We start from the raw sequence: 21,290 nt of genomic DNA on the forward strand, positions 1-21,290 counted from the left end.
ACCTCAGGAAACGCTGCAAAGAGGCAACATCAGGGACGTGGAGATAGGCATCCTCGAGTTCCAAGAGGCCAAAAACTTGCCGGCCGAACCAGTGGAATAATAGCCTGAAGGGTCAACATACAGAAGTGAACAGTCTGAACCGAGGAGTTGACCCATTTGAGTTCCAGAACTGGCTGAAAACCACCAGACACCTTCTGCACCTGGAACAGAATGGAATTGGTCCCGGTGCCAATGTCTGCGACTGGAACCACGGCAGATGGCCTGTTTGGCAAGCAAGCTGGACACTCCATCCAGCAGAGCCACTCTACGTGGCCTGGAGATAGGCGCCTGAGTCATCCGAACCCCTGCATCTGGAGTAACCTGTCAAAAGTCTATCACGTAACCATGATTCACAGTGCTCAGGACCAAGCAATCCGAAACGTCCTGTTGTCACCTTGGAAAAAAATGCCTGAACCGGCCTTCTACCGGCAGTGAATCATCCAGACAGTAGTTGTCAGGGACCCTTCTTGGCAGAGCCCTTAGGCATGGAGGCAGCGTGCTTCAGAGAAAAACGGGGCTGAAACCATCTCTTCCAGAAAGACTGACAAGATTCGCGCTTCGGGGATGACCGAGAGGCCCTGTTTCAAGACTTACCAGATGAAGCGAACCACTTTCATAAGGCAAGGCATGCTTGCGCTGTTTGAAAGCCTTAAAGATAATGGCAGGCAACTGAAAAGCCTGGCCATCAAATGGTAATCTCAACAAAGCCGCCTTTTCCCCTGGATCAGCCTTCCAGTGTCAGAGCCATAGGGAACGTCTCGCCACCACCAAGGCCTCAGTGGATATAGCAGATGACTTAACGTCAGAGGAAATGTCAGCCAACAGCTTGCTTCTCCATTGCAGCCAGAAGGCCAGAGCATTCTGAGCTGTCCTGAACAGCTGCTGCTAATTTCCCGAAATCCTGCACCAAGGACTGCGCAAAATAAGCAGAGAAAAGGCTATCCCTCAGCGCTAAGTTTTCGGCTGCAAACGCCTTCTTAAGGCTAGAGTCCATCTTCTTATCTGTAGCATCAGTCTGGGTACAATTCTTAGGTTGAATAGCTGTTTTGTCAATCAGCGTGGCCAGGATATAGTCCGACTTCACATTGTGTGGCAAGGGTTCGTCCCCCTCCAACTAGCAAAATTTCTGTAGGAAACGAGGGACCTGCAATATGTCCACCTCACGCCATTCTCTCAGCACCATCTCTTTCACTGGGCCTTGAAAGGGAATGCCCAACCAGGAGAGCTTAGTGTACTGAGGAAAAAGAGTCCCATTGTCCTCGCCTAGGTGGAACGGAGGGAACCCTAAATTGTCTCGCACATGAGCCAGAACTTCCCACATCTCCTCCCTGGAGACATACTTTCCGCCAGAGGAAGTAGAAGGACCCTCACCATCCGACAGGGATAAATCACCCACAGGATCCAATGTACAATGACGAGACAGACCAGAATGCACAGGGAGAGCCTGCAGAGCTCTAGTCACAGCAGCCTCAATCATGCCCTGCACCTCCTCTGCAGACATGAGAGGCATGTCACCCCCTGCAGTGCCCTGGCTTCTAGCTTGCTTCAGGGGGACAGGAGACCCATCAGGAGATGAGGAAGAAGATGACACCAGGTTGTTCCTCTTAAATAACCTCTTGCGAACCATGCTTGCTGCATAATGGAGAAGGCACCCCCCAGCAACCAATTATATAGCCAAGAACGAATCCTACCGGTAACCAATAAAAAAAACCTCCAAGAATATAACTCCAATCTGGAAAAAAATAAAATTTTCCCCAAAAGAAATAAAATACCGGGCCAAAACCCCTCCTACCAGGTCTCATTGAAGTGTGTAGACACGGCGTAGAGACTGCCTCGCAACCCCGACCCGGAATCAGCCGCAGGAGGACCGCCTGACACCGCCGCGTCTTTCTGTGCAACCGCTCTGCCCCTCGATCTCAAGAACGTGGAGAGACAGCATCGGCAGGAGAAGTCTGCCGAGGGCACCACCGTCGCAGAGAACCAGACCGAAGACTCCCTGGAACCACCACAGAGCGGAAGACCAAAGGTAAGTCTCACCTATAGAGACAAAAAAGAACAGGTGAAGGTGGGGCAGGCGGAGTTTTTATGGGCTGGGTCTACAGGGAGGCGGGGACCTCATACATTAAGAAGGAAGGCTAGGGAGGGATGGGAGGTAATGCTTATTTAATGCTTCTTAACAGAAGATAGGTGGGGGCATTATACGACATAAGTAAAACTTGTACAATAGTTCATTGTTAATTTTCTCATTTCAACTTTTGCAATTTACTGAAAAATAAATATTGTCCTCTACAGGCTTCTGTTGTGGTAGAATTTAGATAGTGTTTATTTCTGACAAAAACTGCTTTGCCTCCTGAATTTTGTATCTTTTGAAGTTTAGGGGTCTTATATTTTGGGAGGACCAAATTCAAGATGTTCCATTCACAGTTGGTATCCTGTCATTTAATCCGAATACAGTTCAGAAAAAACTATTTAAGTGAAAATGTTTCAGGAATCGTCAGGGTTTCTGTGGTTCTAGAAAGATTAAGAAAACAGCAGTGAAACATTTTCCTTTAACATTGTGGCATACCATTCCATGCCAGCTGGGGTGCTGTGAATAGCTAGCTGGCCTGGGTCAATTGTGGGAATACTTACAATGTGCCCAGAGAAGTAACACCAGAACACATTGTACTACGGAAGAGTTGGGTATTCCACTTGTCTTTCTCTGGCTCTCTCCGACTCGCCTGGTGTTTGACCTTGTCTAGTGCAGTCTACTTAGTACGGAAAGGGACACGATCTGGGAAGCGAGGTGGATTGTCCTCGCAACTTGGAAGATAATAACACTTGCAAAACCTGTCAATGTTTAATTAAAGATTATTTTATTGAAAAACAAATGCAGCAGAATATATATATATATATATATATATATATATATATATATATATATATATATATATATTCACTGAAAAAACCATAGGTTTCACACATGTTATAGTTAGCGGAAATTTTACTGATAAAAAACCAATGAAATTCCCCCGTTATAGTTAGTGCAGGCAACTATAACTCACGCGACCGCAATCCTCTGCTGATGCTAATACTGTATTTAGACACTTATTTGCCCATGTCTTCTTCCATACATTTTTAGCTATACATATATTACAAATATTTTTTTTTCATAAAGACACATATGTCATCAGCAGAAGATTGCGGTCGCGTGAGTTATAGTTGCCTGCACTAACTATAACGGGGGAATTTCATTGGTTTTTTTATCAGTAAAATTTCCGCTAACTATAACATGTGTGAAACCTATGGTTTTTTCAGTGAATTTGCAAGGTTTTTTAAATGCTAATTCCTAACTATAACGTGTGTGAAACCTATGGTTTTTTCAGTGAATTTGTACGGTTTTTTAAATGCCAAGTTACTTTACGCCATTCGTGGCGTGCGCGCCCACTTAACGCAGTTCGTTCCGTGCGCGCACGGTGCGCTTCGCGCACCGTGCGCGCACAGTGAGCACGCGGTGCGCTTCGCGCACCGCGCGCCCACTTTACGCAGTTAGTGCCGTGCACGCACGGTGGGCACGCGGTGCGATGACAAAGCAAGAAAGCACGTCAACAAATCTGTTTCTGCTTTCCTCCGTGACTATGGTATGGGTGCCATTTACCACAACAACTTGCGTTATGACGAGGAGATGGTGTGCACTTCAATGATGAAGGGAACAGAGTCTTCCTCTTGAACCTTAGACTCTGCATCGGTACTTACTTGTAGGTACCACTAAAAAATCATTTCATAAACACAACGGCTCTTTTTAGAGCCCCCTAATATCTAAACACTTAAATCTGATTTTCATTTTTTTTTTTTTTTTTTTCTACCGTACGCTTACCGTAAGCTTACCGTACGCGTACCCCGTGATTTTTTTAAAAATCAATAAATGTTTTCTTTGTACTTTACAGTCCTTCTTTGACCCCCTCACAAATGTAAGGGGGTCTGTAACTCTCCTCATTGCCCCCTTTTCTTGTTTTCACTCTTTTTTTTCTGAGTGAAATACACAAAATGGCGGCCGCCGCTTCCTGGTTTCGGCCGATTCGAATGTTTACTAAGATCTAAGAGCCAATCAGAATCGCGCTCGCGCACGCAACCGTACGCTTACGGTAAGCGTACGGTAAGCGTACCGTAAGCGGGCTCAGATATATATATTGATTTAAAGGCTATTTTCTCAGAATCTACTGAACAGATTTACACCAAACCTACAAAAGGCACTTCCTTGACCTAGGGACTACCTCTCTGCCAAATTTCGAGTAATTCTGTTCAGCCGTTCGGGCTGTAGCTCGTTCTAAAGGTCCTATGGAAAAATGCATGGGGAAAATGCGTTTTGGGACCCCCCTTTTATCTCAGCCCCCGCTTGACGGATCCCCCCGAGACTTTCAGGGTAGGAGCGGAGCGTAGCGCCCCACCTATTTTGAGAAATTCGCGAGGATTCATCGACCGGCGCCAAAGTTATTCAAAATAGAATGTTGAGGTTTTCCTATGGAAAAGGGGTCCTAACTATAACTACCTACTGGCGACCGCCAGTAGGTAATATATATATATATATATATATATATATATATATATATATTCACTGAAAAAACCATAGGTTTCACACATGTTATAGTTAGCTGGACATTTTACTGATAAAAAACCAATGAAATTCCCCCGTTATAGTTACTGTAGGCAACTATAACTCACGCGACCGTAATCCTCTGCTGATGCTAATACTGTATTTAGACACTTATTTGCCCATGTCTTCTTCCATTAAATTTTAGCTATACATATATTACAAATATTTTTTTTTCATAAAGACACATATGTCATCAGCAGAGGATTACGGTCGCGTGAGTTATAGTTGCCTACAGTAACTATAACGGGGGAATTTCATTGGTTTTTTATCAGTAAAATGTCCAGCTAACTATAACGTGTGAAACCTATGGTTTTTTCAGTGAATTTGCAAGGTTTTTTAAATGCTAATTCCTAACTATAACGTGTGTGAAACCTATGGTTTTTTCAGTGAATTTGTACGGTTTTTTAAATGCTAAGTTACTTTACGCCATTTGTGGCGTGCGCGCCCACTTAACGCAGTTCGTTCCGTGCGCGCACGGTGCGCTTCGCGCACCGTGCGCGCACAGTGAGCACGCGGTGCGCTTCGCGCACCGCGTGTCCACGTTACGCTAGATGGGCCCTGAACGCACGATGCGCTTCGCGCACCGTGCGCACATGGAGGAAACATATGATGAGCATCGTTGTGACAGGTAAAATATATGTTTTGTAATATATATAAGCCATGCACAACTGGTGCACTTCGGGCACCGGTTGCACACGGGGTGGGGAGAATGTGGATATTTTTTTTTTTTTTAATATTGTCTACCGTACGCGTACGGTAAGCGTAATCGGCGAAATTTTCAAAAAAATTAAAATTGCTTTTTTTCACTTGGGGGATCGTTGGGGACTCCCTCGGCATGGCTAGGTGCTTGGGAGCTGTCTAAATAGCCCCTTTACATGTTTTTTCACTTTGTTTTTCAACCCCCTGTCAGAGTGCGAGAGAGAAAATGGCGGCCGCCGCTTCCTGGTTTAGACCGATTCGAATGTTTACTAAGATCTAACGGCCAATCAGAATCGCGCTCGCGCACGTCACCGTACGCGTACGGTAATCGCACCGTAAGTGCACCGTAAGCTGGCTCAGATATATATATTGATTTAAAGGCTATTTTCTCAGAATCTACTGAACAGATTTACACCAAACCTACAAAAGGCACTTCCTTGACCTGGGGACTACCTCTCTGCCAAATTTCATTAAATTCTGTTCAGCCGTTCGGGCTGTAGCCCTGTCTAAAGGTCCTATGGAAAAATGCATGGGAAAAACGCGTTTTGGGACCCCCCTTTTATCTCAGCCCCCGCTTGACGAATCCCCCCGAGACTTTCAGGGTAGGAGCGGAGCGTAGCGCCCCACCTATTTTGAAAAATTCGCGAGGATTCGTCGACCGGCGCCAAAGTTATTCAAAATAGAATGTTGCGGATTTCCTATGGAAACGTGGTCCTAACTATAACTACCTACTGGCGACCGCCAGTAGGTAATATATATATATATATATATATATATATATATATATATATACACACCACGCAAAGGTTGCCCTGTTGGAAGTGCCACAACACGGAAAGGTTACCGCACAAATGCCGTCGGTGGCCTCACACAGCCTGCTACACACCATTCCTAGTACTTGCCAAACGCGTTTCGGGCGTCGTCCCGCCCTTGATCACTGGCTGTATCACAGAGATAAACTCAAGGTCATGCACACATGTTTTTTTCGTATATTTTATTGATTCAACAAGTCCCGCCCCTGGGTGGGGCTCTGGCAGAGCATTCTGGTTCTTGCAGTTCTGCACCTCGCTTGCTCGTGCATAAACCCAAGTGGGTGCCTTTGTTAGTCCATGATAACATATCCAACCCCAGTGGGTAGAAAGTGACGTGATGCCAGGCTGTAGGGTCACCAATATATACCGGCGGCTCAGGCCCCCTCCGTTCTGGTCACCGCTCAAGTTCATGAGCAATGTAGAACCGCTAACCAACAGCGGCGGGGCACTTCCGCGACCGGACCAGCCGCTTCTTAAACATCACGCAAAGGTTGCCCTGTTGGAAGTGCCACAACACGGAAAGGTTACCGCACAAATGCCGTCGGTGACCTCACACAGCCTGCTACACACCATTCCTAGTACTTGCCAAACGCGTTTCGAGCATCGTCCCGCCCTTGATCACTGGCTGTATCACAGAGATAAACTGCAGGTCATGCACACATGTTTTTTTCGTATATTTTATTGATTCAACAAGTCCCGCCCCTGGGTGGGGCTCTGGCAGAGCATTCTGGTTCTTGCAGTTCTGCACCTCGCTTGCTCGTGAATAAACCCAAGTGGGTGCCTTTGTTAGTCCATGATAACATATCCAACCCCAGTGAGTAGAAAGTGACGTGATGCCAGGCTGTAGAGTCACCAATATATACCGGCGGCTCAGGCCCCCTCCGTTCTGGTCACCGCTCAAGTTCATGAGCAATGTAGAACCGCTAACCAACAGCGGCGGGGCACTTCCGCGACCGGACCAGCCGCTTCTTAAACATCACGCAAAGGTTGCCCTGTTGGAAGTGCCACAACACGGAAAGGTTACCGCACAAATGGCGTCGGTGGCCTCACACAGCCTGCTACACACCATGCCTAGTACTTGCCAAACGCGTTTCGGGCGTCGTCCCGCCCTTGATCACTGGCTGTATCACAGAGATAAACTGCAGGTCATGCACACATGTTTTTTTCGTATATTTTATTGATTCAACAAGTCCCGCCCCTGGGTGGGGCTCTGGCAGAGCATTCTGGTTCATATATATATATATATATATATTCACAGAAAAAACCATAGGTTTCTGGCACGTTATAGTTAGGAATTAGCATTTAAAAAACCTCAGAAATTTACTGAAAAAACCATAGGTTTCAGGGGTGTTATAGTTAGCTGGACTTTTCACTTGTACAAAACCATTGAAATTCACCCGTTATAGTTAGTTCAGCTAACTATAACTCGCGCGCCCGCAATGCACTGCTGATGACGTCACATATTACATCACTCATGACATGGTCAGTGACATCACTCATGACATCACTGATGACATCTCAAATGACATCACTGATGACATCACTGATGACCTCATCCAGTGAATGTGTGTTTTTCTGAAAATTAAATATGTTTTATATATGTATATCTCAAGGTCGATGGAAGAATAAATGGGTATATAAGTGTCTAAATGGATGATTTGTTTTTGAAAAATTGATTGTGTAACTGACTGATTAAGTGTATCATAGTGAATACATGGCATAGTGAGTAATGTTTAAATATGTAAATATCTGTATCAGTCTCTCACTTTGTGTATAAGTGGCTGCATGGGTTGGTGAGTAGCTACATGGGTGTCTATATAGGTCATTAGTTGGTTTTTTGAGTATCAGTCTGAGTGTCTGCATGGTTAGGTGGGGGGTATTACGTAGTGCATAGGTGCATGAATGAGTGACTCACTGTTTGTATGTGTTGAAGACAGCATGTGTGCAGGACTGTATGGGTGGATGAGTGTGTGTATGGGTGTGTTAGTGAGTGAATGACTGTCTCAATAGTGTCTTTATGAGTAACTACATATGTTTTAAACTAGTATATGTGACTATTGGTGTATATAAGTGAGTATATGTGAGAGTGAGAGATTGAAAGAGTTCCTGTATGAATAAGTATGTGTTTCTATAAGTGATTGTTTAAAAGACTAAGTATGTGTAAGTTTCTGTAGAAGTAAGTGTGGTGGTGTGTGTATAACTGTATATGCAAGTAAATGTATGTTTGATTCTTTATTAGCATGAGTGACTGTGTGTGAGGAACTCTATGGATGAGTGGCATTGTGTAACAGGATGTATAGGTGTATGAGTACATATGATGAGTGAGTACATGTATGAGTGACTGTATAGGACTGTTGGTGAATGAGTGGATGTGTATGTGGATCTTAGAATTACTGAAGAGGTTGTTGTAACTGGTATTGGTATGTCCATTGTTTTGAAAATTTTAGTCTCTATTTTTGAATGTGTGTATCAAAGGTTATATTAGGGTGAGAGGAGGTCTGCCACTCTATCACAAGGATGATGTCATCAGTGATGTCATCAGTGATGTCACTGACCATATCATGAGTGATGTAATATGTGACGTCATCAGCAGTGCATTGCGGGCACGCGAGTTATAGTTAGCTGAACTAACTATAACGGGGGAATTTCAATGGTTTTGTACAAGTGAAAAGTCCAGCTAACTATAACACCCCTGAAACCTATGGTTTTTTCAATGAATTTCTGAGGTTTTTTAAATGCTAATTCCTAACTATAACGTGCCAGAAACCTATGGTTTTTTCTGTGAATTTCAAAGGTTTTTTAAATGCTAATTTCTAACTATGCCTACAGAGATAGGACATGTGAAGAAAGAAGAAACAATGCACAGAAAGAAAAAAACAGAAGTGCAGAAAGAAGCAACAGAAGTCCTCAAAGACGAAGAAAAGTGCAGGAAGAAGGATAACGTGCAGAAAGAACAAAAAGAAGAGCAGAAAGAATCCTTGTTGCAAAATCATCCTGTACCCTCAACTTTTTCAGACGGATACTGGTGGTAACTGAGTCTGACTAACCAGTCCTAGAGCCAGTGCTATGTTAAAAGACACTTAGAATACAGTGAAAACACCTACATACACTAGGGAACATTATGCATTGTGGTCCCCCTGTGATTAGCATGACCTCCTCTGTAAGCCCCTAGTATATAATAGGGCAGGGGGATTAAAACTACCTCTTAAAACAGGCCACAGGGCGTTTTTGCACACGTTAACTCATGCCCCGTCCCCACCCTTCACCAATGTGTAAACACGCCCTGTGTCCGTTTTTAGTTGGGAGATTAAGTTCATTTGAATGCTGAGGGTCCCTAGGGTCCAACTAGCCCACTAGGTACCTCCAGTAAGTGCCACAGAGCTGCGTTGCAGAGAGGTGCAAAAAGTGGCACGGCCTGGACCACCTCTCTGCAATGCAGCTCAGTGGCGCTTACTGGAAGCACTTGGTGGGCTAGTTAGCCCCCAGGAGCCCTCAGTATTGAAGGGAAATTATATCCCCAATTTAAAACGTGCCATAGTGCGTGTTTGCACACGTCACCTCAGGCCCCGTCCCCTCCCTTCACCACTGTGTAAACGCGCCGTGTGGCTGTTCTAAGTTGAGAGATTAAGTCCCCTTGAATCCTAAGGGTCCCTAGGGTCAAACTAGACCACTAGGTACCTCCAGTAAGCACCACAGAGTTGCGTTGCAGAGAGGTGTAAAAAGGGGCTTGGCCTCAGAACACCTGTCTGCAGCGCAGCTCCCTGGCGCATACTGGAGATGCCTGTTGGGCTAGTTGGCCCTCAGGGACCCTCAGTATTGAAGAGGAATTAATTCCCCAACTTACAACTCGCCAGGGGGCGCGTTTCCAGAGTGCTGCAAGGAGGAGGCGTGGCCTCCGGCACGATGCCAGTCTTTTATTTATTTTAGTTTTTTAAGAAGTGGGGCTGTGTGGTTCCCCTTCTTATTCTAATTTATTGGCCCTGATGACCCCATCCCCCAGGGCCTGTCTCCTAATTATATTTTTTTTACCCCAATCCCCAGGGCCAGCCACTGTTTTTTATTATTTTTAAAAAATATATATTTATAGACACACCTAGGACATGCTGGACAAACCGTACGTACCTATCACCATGACGATTTGCGTGATATTCATTAAAAGGCGACTATGCATACAATGAATCCACGTGGAATGTATTTACACCACTAGTGAAGCTCTGACATGTCTGATGCCCTACCGTGCCTAATCCCGGTAGACACCCTTGTCGTTTATTTATACAAAAATGGGTAGCTATTGACGGGAACATTTAATACACATGCACACCAAGCCATTCAAAGTGGATTCGACAAAAATTCGACCAAAACTATGCAAGAAACCCCCCCTCACGGTTAATAAAACACACATCCACTGCCGGATGTGTAATACTTTTAATTTTACTCTCTGGAAAGGGGACGAACTTCACTTGAGAGTCACAGCGCACTCCTGGCAGAGCCCAATGCTGTGTTACACCCACCATTGCCTGCTGAGTACCACACACCTCTGTGTTGTATTCCACCAGCTAGTGCATATGCTATGACACTCTCTAGCCCATGTGCACTGTAACACCACCCCGTGAATATGTCATGCCACACTTGTCTTCGCACGGGTTATATTGCCCCATCTAACGTGCCTTCCTCGATGCCTATGTTATAACGCACAGTGCTATGCCATACATATTACAATCTGGGATCCATATCTTTGTCACAGTGCATATGCAATGTTACACTCCCCAGCATATATTTTATATTACAACTTTAGAGACTAGTTAGGTTACACAACACTGCCCTGTGCATATTACACTCCAAGGCGCATATCGCATAGCACGCGCTAGTGCCTGTGCTATCTCGCGCTCTCCAATGAATCTGTCATTGCGCACAATGTATTGCATATTATATTTCACACCCGGTTCATCTCATATCACACTTTTTGGTGCATAGTTTATACCATACACTATATCTAGTTTTCATTTTCAATCGTGCTCTCAGGACTATGTTCTATATAACACTGTGTTCACCTACCCTTTTCACGGGCATTACATTTTGCGATAGGGGGTGTTGGGTCAGGGGGTGTTTCTGCCAAGTGAGCCCGGAGTCACAGTCACAAACTTCCTCTTCTTCCTGAATAAAAGTGAGATTATGCTGCATACTTGTTCATATTTTAAGTAGTTCGCACAGACACACGTTTTAAAAACAATAAAGTTCCTAATACCCGCCTTCTCTGAACAGTTAGCTTGCTGCCCCATCCCCCTCCTCCCTATCCTCTGTTGTGTGAATCCATGGACTAGCCTCCTCCCTCCTGCCATGCATGGTCTGATGTGCTGCCACTGCCCTCAATTTAGTATGATGTACCAGTCCACTCCTCCTGCCCTCCATTGCCCAATTCTATGCCCCATCATTGACCTCCTGCTTAAACTCTGTGCTTAGCTTGCTGCCCCTATTCTCCTTGCCCCTGCCCTCCGATGTCTTTGTGCATGCCCCTGCTCCATCCTTTTTGCCCACCATGTTCCATGGACCTGCCACTCCTATCTACTCTGAGTGTTCTGTTGAGCTGCCACTCCCCTCCCACCTGCCTAGCATTGTCAGATGACTGTAACCTGTCCCTGCCACCTCCACCCTGCCTGTCCACATGCCATGCCCCTATCCTCTTCCTCCTGTCCTACATGGTCCATTGTACTGCCACACCCTTCTGCCCTCCCTGGTCTGTTGTGCTGCAACTGCTCCTCCTGCCTGGCCTGTGCGGTCTGTTGTGAGGCCCCTTCCCCTGAACTTTCTTGTCTGTGCACAGGTCCTGACCCTCCCTTCTATCCTCCATCACCCTTTGTGCATGCCCCTGCACCCGCCTTCTTGCCCATCATAGCCATTTTGCTGCCACTAACCCTCCCACTTGCCATGCATGGTCTTCTGTGCTGTCATGGCCCCTCCCACCTTCCCTGTGTGGTCAGTTAGCTGCCCCTGACCCCCTCCCACCTTCCCTCCATGGTCTGTGTGTATGCCATCACAGTCTCACTGTTGTTCTTCATGGTGTGTCTTGCTTCTAGTGCCCATCCTACCTGACCTCCATGGCTATCTTGCTGCTCCTGCCCTGCCCCCTTGCCCCCAGCCCTCTGTTTACATGTGCAGACCCCTACTCCCTCCCTCCTGGCTTGTCTGTTCCATTGTAATGCCCCTGATCCGTCCCTCCTGCCCTTTATGGTCTGTTATGCTGCAGCTTTCTCTCCTGTCTGTCCATTATGGTCAGCTAGCTACCATTGCCTCTTGCCCCTCTGTTCTCTGTTGTCCATGTGCATGGTCCTGTCCCCTCCCTCTTGCTTTCTATGGATTGTTGTGCTGCACTGCCATCCCGCATGCCCTGTGTGGTGTATTGTGCTGCTGCAAACCCTGATGCCTGCCCTGCAGGGTCAGTTTGGTGCACCTCTCCATGTCCCTCCTGTCCTCTGTTATCCAAGTCCATGTCCCTACCCCATTTCCTTCCATGATCCAATGTACCATACTTGCGAACATTTTGAACTTGGTAAGAGGGAGATTTTGAAAAAAAACTGGGGTATTGATTTTCCCCTTTGAGTTACATTGAAAAAGAGGAGATTGTTGACAGGAGACAGATCAAATAAAGCCAATTTGAGATTAAAAACATTGGACGTTTCCTGGCTGAATCGGGTCTGTTGGCATGTATGGTTGTACTACCATTGCCTCTTCCTTCTGCTCACAATGGTCTATTACATTGCCACAGCCTCTCTTGCAAGTCCTGTATTGTTGGTTTGTTGCCCCTGCCCCCCTTTCCACTGCCCTCCATAGTCTGTTGTGCTGCCACGGCCCTTCCTGCCTGCTCAGTGTTGTTAAATTGTTGCCTTTGCACCCTCCTACCTGCCTTCAATTTTCAGAGTCCGTGCCCCTGGCCTCTGCCTCTCAACAGTATCCTAATGAACAACTAGATTGCTAACATTCTATACTTATTACAAAAGTGTGGAACGCCTGACGTCATCTTGATGTAATCAAAACTGTAATACCTACAGCATTTCCTTTAGAAATTACATATATGAGAGGGTCTTATTGGCATCAAAATTATGGTTAGTGCTCTAAAAGACTAAAATAAGGACATATTTTCTGAGTTTTCAAATAGCGACAAAGCACTTTTAAATTATTTGTTACCTTTATGTTTTTTTATCCAGTTGACCACTTGATTAAATGTTGCACTTAGGGGAGAGGATGTGGTGTTACTTCCAGAACTGCAGACTTTGCAACTGGGGAACCAGGTTGGAGTTTCTGCTTCAGCTCGACATTCTGTGATTCTGGTCAAATCACTTAGTCTCCCCATGTCTACAACCAAAATGAATTTGTTCTTGTGTGATGTAACCAATGCTCATGTAAAGCACTCCAATACCTGACAAGTCTGCACTATATAACACTGCAAAAACACAAAATAATAAGTGTTTTGCACACTTCTGTCATTGGGCTATATTTGGGCTACATCTGGGTGATTTTGGGCTACATTTGGGCTATTTTGTCTCCGGTGGCCATCTTGGGAGATTTATTTGTTATGAAGTTTCCTAATTTCCTCATGTACTGCAGTCTCCTCAGTAGGAAATGCTTTCAGTTTTTTACTTTAATTCCATCATGAAGGTACTCAGATATGTCACACATTTGCCATCAATTCTGAAAGTTAGCACTCTAGTTGCTCATTAGAACACTGTAGTAAAACTACTGTTCACCATGGAAGTCTGCTCCTGGTATTAAAAGTGCATGTTTCAGTCTGCATGTCAGAATTTTTTAATGAAATAGAAGAGGATTTGAGAAGTCACTCAAAATGTTCCCTTATTTTCTTTCTTCAGCATTAATCATAATTTCTATGGCAAAATGAACTCCCTCATTGTGTTCCTTTTTAAATTAAATGTTTTAAGTGTTACCAGTTTAGTCCAATCAAGATGGCTTCAGGTGTGCCATACTTTTGTCATAATGAAGACAGTAAGCGCTCTAGTTGTTTTTAAGAACACTCTGGGACATTCTCTCATTGGGCTATACTTGGGCTACATCTGGGTGATATTTGGGCTACATTTGAGCTCTTTTGTCTCTGGTGGCCATCTTGGGAGACTTATTTGTTATGAAGTTTCCTAATTTCCTCATTTACTGCAGTCTCCTCAGTAGGAAATACTTTCAGTTTTTTACTTTGATTCCATCAAGAAGGCATTCAGATGTGTCACACATTTGCCATAAATTCAGAATGTTAGCACTCTTTTTGCTCATTAGATCACTGTAGTAAAGCTACTGCTCACCAGGGAAAACTGCTGCTGGTATTGAAAGTGCATGTTTCAGTCTGCATGTCAGAATTTTTTAATGAAATAGAAGAGGATTTGAGAAGTCACTCAAAATGTGCCCTAATTTTTCTTTCTGCAGCACTAATCATACTTTTTATGGAAAAATGAACCCCCTCATTTTGTTCCTTTTTAAATTAAATGTTTTAAGAGTTACCACTTTAATCCAAGCAAGATGGCTTCAGGTGTGCCATACGTTTATCATAAGTAGGACTGTTAGCGCTCTAGTTGTTCTTTGGAACACTCTGGGAAGCTGCAGTAGAACACAAAGGAATCAACTGACAGTCTCTGCCCTTGTTGGATGTACATGTTTTACTGAGAATGTCAGACTTCATTCTCACATGACTGAGAAAGATAATGTGAATTTAAAGAAAATAAGCTCTCAGTTTAGCTTATAGATCACCTTCCAAACCTCTGTGGGAAAAGCATGAGAAAATATTTTTCTCTCAATCATGATATCCCAGCAGAAGGCTTTTTCACATGGTGAAATCACCTTAGAACATACCACAATTCCTAAAATGAGTATGGTACCATCAACAAATGATTTATAATGTAACTAAAGTCTTAAAACCTTCTATTAACTGCAATGCTTTTTAATGAGGTGAAATCATGTATATTGGTCCCAAGATGGCTGCCAACACTTCTTGGATGAAGTGCTGACAGCCAATCAGATCTCAGGATGAGATGTGTGGTTAGGCTCCGCCCACATATATATATGATTTTACTTTTGATTTTCTCAGGAACTACTGAACAGATTGACACCAGACCTGCAAAAGGCACTTCCCTGACCTGAGGTTGAAGTTGAAGTTTAATAAAAATATTTTGGATTTTATCTTTCTATGATAGTCCTAATGAGCTGGGTCCTCATGGTGATTATACTTTTCTTCAACACAATCATCAGCATTTACAGCTATTGTCAGCTGCTGGCTGCACCAAAAAGTTTTTTCTCTCTCTCCCAAATATGTAATAAGTTTAGACTTTGATCAGGCAGTCCTTTGTCTCACACTTATATGAAATGTTAGGGATATCCTGACACAGGATCCGAAAACTATGCGCCCAAAACAGCAGTCATTAGCCAATGGACCATGTAAGGTACGCTAATTGCCATGCTACATTTTTACTCCACAGCATTTAACTTGCTGACGTTGTTACTCATGTAAGCAGTTCAAACTGAGTAAAATATTCAAATGGAGGCTCTGCATAAAAGTAAGTAACAGTGTTTTCGATAACTGTGTAAGGGATGTATACAATTGCAAAGATTTCTTGCTGTGGCATCTTTTTCTCTTTCCTATAAACCCAGAAGATATAAGTAGATATTCTTTCATGCTCCAATCCAGAATGGTACTGTCTCTTTAGAGTGGCTAATGCTGAAACAGTGAGGTAGCCAGAAATGTACTGGAGTGGAAACCACCAAACCATTTGTATTAGACTTGAGAAATCTTGATAATGTTGATACCTATTCAGTGGTAACATAAATGGATACAGGAGATTGGGAGACGGTGGCTAGTCATTCTGAAGCACAGGCAGTGGCGGGAATGGACAGTTCTGCTGAATAAGTCTCTTATTTCTTGTGACTGAACCTTAATCTTCTCCTGCGGTAAATGATACAAATTATACAGCAATCGAAATGTATCAATAAACTGATGAATCAAGATAATAAGAGTCGGGGGCACCCTTGTTTTCAGTTAAAGACTTATAAATGATGGTCGCATCAGTGTTGGCACCAGATGTATAGTTGAGGTTGGATGTCGTATCCAACTCTGCTTTCTAAGCTGGTAGTAAGAAATTACACCCGATTTTGCGAATGATTGTTTTGTCAAGTTGCAGGGCCCTCATCAACCTACCCACCCAAAAAGGCTAAACCAAAAATATTTTTTGACCTCAAAAGCACACATTGTCATAGTAGTCCCTGGCACTTAAGGGAACTACTTTGTGTGTGGATTCTCCTTGTGAAAGGCCAGAAAGCCTCCATTCAGCCAATGACTAAAGCGGGCTGACCCATTGCCCCATGCTGTTTACTCTCAGTGGGCTGAAGAAAAATATGAATGGCTGTTTCACTTTGGTTGCTTTGAGTCCTTGTCCAGAAGCTGTGCAATACAGACTGAAACAGCTGAGCCATGACTTGCAGGAAGGTTATGTCTTATGTCTCTAGGGATGGTGTGGTTTGGCATTCTTTGTGAACTTCTGTCAGACAGCAGGCATACTGTCACACTAGTGGCCTGTAGTTGACAGAGGCCAAGTCTTGGACACATTCTCAGGCATTTCATGTTTGTTTAGAGTAGACCCAATAGAAAAAGGTGGAAGACGTCCTAACTTCTGCCAAGCTGAAGGACTTTTCTAATAACTTACTTCAACATTTGTGAGGTTTAATGGCTGTAATAGCACACTTGTAATCTTTGACTGTAATGCTTTCATTGTAGCAGCTGGTTTTCACAGAGAACTTGAAATGTAGTGGTGGTCTCTCACTAGGAAGATTAGGCTGCAGTGGGCCCACTTCTTGTGGCTTGCTGGTAGGTATGGTGGGACTCTGTGCTTTCGCAAAGAGTATGTAAGATTTCCCCTAGACTGTGCACACAATACCCTAAATCAACCTCTCTACTTTGTATTCATTAGAGAGACTTCAGCCTTCAGTTGTTTTCTTGCATTCCATTGTATAAATCCCATTATCTTTTAGTGTAATTCAGTATTTGTGTTTCCTGAATGTTATGATTCAATATTTGTATGGTTAAAAAAACATTAAACAAATCAACACTAATAATGTAACTCTATCTCTAACAAGACCTTCATGTGTTTTTTAAAAATAAATATTACTGATCATTACACATTTCCTTTCCAAAGCAATCACCCTAGATGATGCTTTTACCCCAGGTTTCACATTTTTTCAGAACTTATTACCCACCTATGAAATTAAAACTATGTTTTTATGGATACTTCTAATTGCAGATTTCTCACTATTAGAATATCCCAAGGTGCCAGACTGGATCTAGAAGATTTTAACAGCAATGGTCCTGTACACCATACTTAATGCTGTGCGACTCCACATTGACTTTATTCCACCACGGTGGTGATGATTGAGCCATATTTTAGCACGACCCCTGTGCGTCGACATCAGTTCCTTTCTTTCTGCGCCTTTGAATGTGAATATGGAGCTCATTTGTAACTTTTTCCTCACCCCTGGTGAGTTTTTTTTATTGCATAATTGTTTTATCAAGTGTGCAAGGAAACTATGCCACATCCTGAAACTGCAGGGTTTATATCTAGTAGGGATTGTTGCAAACAAATGTCTGTCACAGATCCCCACCAGGTGTTCCTCTGGTGTCAGGGTTCGGTGCATGACTTCAAGTCCTAAGAGAAGTGTGCCCTTATGAATCTGAAGGTGATAAGGAAACAAAAAGTTGCACATTGCAAAACACCCAAAGAAGTCCCTGAAGTCATGCTCCCACTCGAAGTCGAGCACATGGACCCGTTCCTGCACTCTAAGCAGTTCCCACGACCAGTCCTTGTCTCAATCAAAGTCTTCTGATAAGTTGAAACAGAAACACAACAAGGTCAAGCTGTCGTCTTGCAAGTCCCCTCACTCTCGGCCTGAGACGTCGCGAGTATTTCAGGGTGCCTCGCTGTCTCACTCCCAGTCCCCTGTGGAAGAGCCAGTCCCCAAGCTCATCCCAATGTACCCTGAATTTCTGGGTCCAGCATCAAAACAGATTGAGGCTTTCTGGGAGTCCATTTTCGTAATTTGTTTTACCTCTTCTGGCTCCCTCAGGTGTGCCTTCAGGTCCCATGAATCCACAAAGGCCTCCAGTTAGGTTGCTGCAGACGGGTCCACCCTCAGCACCATCTGTGTCTCCTTAACCCACCTGGTGTTCTGCTTTGACGCCGGAGCTGACTTCCAATCTGGCCACCATAATTCATGCCAGTCCCTTTGACATTGATGCTGGCATAAAAGTCACCAGAAGAAGATCCTTTTGCTATAGTCTTTTCTGACTCTGAGCCAAATTCATCTTGGCCCGAATTATATGATGTCCCAAAGCCTGGCCCCAGATCATTCAGACAGAGCCATGCCTTTGCCTCAGAGACCCACTCCAGCGTCCAAACAACATTAAGTTCAGACTCTGATTAGAGTCAGCTAGCCCTTGGAGACAACAATGGAGATGAGTGAGATTTATTTCCCCAGCACTGAACACTGGACACTGAATGTAGCCACAGATTCTTTATTGCCCTCCATAATCCCTGTTCTGTGGAATGGTTCCTTTTCCATTTAAAACGGTCCCAATTTAGTAATCTGTACACTGGCGCCTCAGATAATTGTTGGGCTCCACGTACGAGGGTGCAGAGAGATGCAAGAAAGAATCTGACACCAACTCGCAGAGGTGGCACTTCATGCGGGTCCTTCATCACTTCCGGGATGGAACGAAGTCAGCGTGGAGCCGCACAGTGCCACCTATCAACGGGCAGTGGCGTTGCTGTTGAAATCTTTCAAACCCAGTCTGGCACCTGGGGATTGTCTAAAGGTGAGGAATTCGAAGTTAGATAGAGAATCCACCTGTAAGAAAGAGCATTACTGAAGGTAAGTAACTTGTTCTTCACACTTGTGAAATCTCAATGGCCTGCTTTAGAGCATGCCGTGACTTGGAAAATGGTGGCTCCCATATTATGAAATTTAGCATATGTAATCAAAATATCTTCTACCTGCAGTTTCTGAAAAATGTACAAAAGATTGCTAAGGTTCGGTGATTCATGGGAGCTCCTACAACTATGTTTGATTATGTATGTAAAATGTCTCTGTCATATGACATAGGAAACAATTAAATGGCCCAAGTAGGATTTCATTGTATATCCCGATTCACAGAGGCAGCACTGATGGACTTTTACTTTCGTGATTGCATTTACGAGCTTATAATATCTGTCAGTAAAAGGATTTTCTGTATTCGTAAATACACAGCTGAGAATGTGGGAGTTCAGGTCGGACTGCACAATGCAATGAACACCCAAAACCCGCCAGGTTGTATATGGATATTCAGGAACAATTTCAGATAGTTTTCCACCTTACAAGTACATGCAAAATATTTTGTGAAAGGCAGGAGCAAATTCATTAGATGTGAGTTTAAGGAGAGAATCATTCTACCAGTAAAAAATATTTTCCTGGTGGAGAAGAACAGTTATAAAAATTGACATATGCAACTGCTCATTTCCACATCATTTCCTCATTATAATTGACTGTCTAGTGCAAATGCCGTATAACTAAATTTTGTACATTCGCGTACTCATGAAAATCCATGTCTATCATGGATTGCAGGGAGTGTTTCTCTGATTCCTTGTGAATCCCTTAAAAGTTGGACATGTTTTCCAAAAGCTCCAGAAAAGCTTAGAGTAAATTCCCTGAAAATAACTTAAAAGTTGGAAATACATTCCAAATGTTAGAGTAAACCCACGAGTTAATTTTCACAGCTGCCATCTGTGAATTTGGCCCTCGAATATGGTTTAACTCATAAGATGGAAAAATAAACTTACAAGAGTTGGATCTTTTGCGTGGAGTAACCTGTGTTTCTATCCCTTCCTCAAAATCAGAGCCTGAAGTAGTGTTTACAAACCAGGAGAAGGTGCAGAAGGAGTTGAAGGCTGTCCTGACAGAGGCAGTCACCTTGAGCTGTGAGGTGTCCCAGGCCAAGACTGAGGTAAAATGGTACAAAGACGGGAAACTGATCATCGCCAGCAAAAACATAAAGGTGGAAAGCGAGGGAAAATCTCGTCGGTTGGTGGTGGAGAAAATGGAGAAGAAAGATGCTGGGGAGTACGTCTGCGAAGCTGCTGGGCAGAAACTCGCCTTTAAAGTCAATGTCACGGGTGAGGGAATCTTTATTTTCACTTTTTAGTTCAGAGCCGGTGATTGCGAATATGTAAATTCTCGATATATATCAAAGTATTTTCTTCCTGTGTGTTTATGGGTCAGCTGATGAGAATAACAATTAAATTATCTATGTGACAAATAAAACTACTATATTTGGTCTTTCACTGTAAAAACCTATTCTAGAATACGAGAGCATAATGTGATGCTTTCGTATTAAATTATTTCTTCCATAATTCAATAGTATTTTCCCAATTAGTTACATCTTAATTTTATGTAAATTTAAAACATAAATTTTAGTTTATGACCCAACTGGTTTTGCCTATTTTTTTTAATAAACATAGAAGCACATTTGTTTACTTTTCAATCAAAAAAACAAATTATTTTTCATGTTTACCTGCTTTTTTATCCCATATTGTCTTGTGTACTCTAAATTATTTTGGCATGAATGTTTTCGTTCAAATTATTTTGCACAAATCTGTTTTGATAGTAGTCATACTTTCTTAAAATGTATGGGCTTGATTGACACAAAAAGTCTACTATCATAAGTTTATGCCGGGGTGCAACACAGTGGGGGCGGGAAGGGGGCCCTTCAGGGGCCCCCTAATCTTTCCACTCACAGTCCAATGAATATCTGTGAGATATGGGAGAATCTGGGACCCCGCTTCACATTCTGCAGGGGTGGCCCAACATTTTACAGTACGCCACTGGGTTTATGATCTTGAAAAAGGGTAGATAGAACCCTTCCTTTTATGAATTCATAAAGGTTTCCCAGAGTGCGCCTGGAAGCCTGCATTGCTTTTGTGTATTTCAATAAGCAACGAGTGCACTTTGTGTACACTTATTTATGGGGAAATGTCATTGTACTTCTGCATTAACATTTTTCCTTGTTCTTATGTTTTTTTCTCTCTACATGGAAG

The 21,290-nt window shown here is 43.6% G+C and overlaps 1 protein-coding gene across 27 annotated transcripts in view; it reads left to right on the plus strand.

Moving 5' to 3' along the window:
• OBSCN (obscurin, cytoskeletal calmodulin and titin-interacting RhoGEF) overlaps positions 1-21,290 on the plus strand; it is a 1,809,553-nt gene that overhangs the window by 325,182 nt on the left and 1,463,081 nt on the right. For all 27 annotated transcript variants that reach the window (XM_085628811.1, XM_085628818.1, XM_085628815.1 and 24 more), the window contains exon 17: positions 20,094-20,369. In XM_085628811.1, coding sequence (XP_085484937.1) covers positions 20,094-20,369 — 276 coding nt within the window. The remainder of the gene's footprint in view (positions 1-20,093; positions 20,370-21,290) is intronic.

This window comes from Triturus cristatus, chromosome 10 (assembly GCF_964204655.1).
Source record: "Triturus cristatus chromosome 10, aTriCri1.1, whole genome shotgun sequence".
Taxonomy (NCBI): Eukaryota; Metazoa; Chordata; class Amphibia; order Caudata; family Salamandridae; genus Triturus; species Triturus cristatus.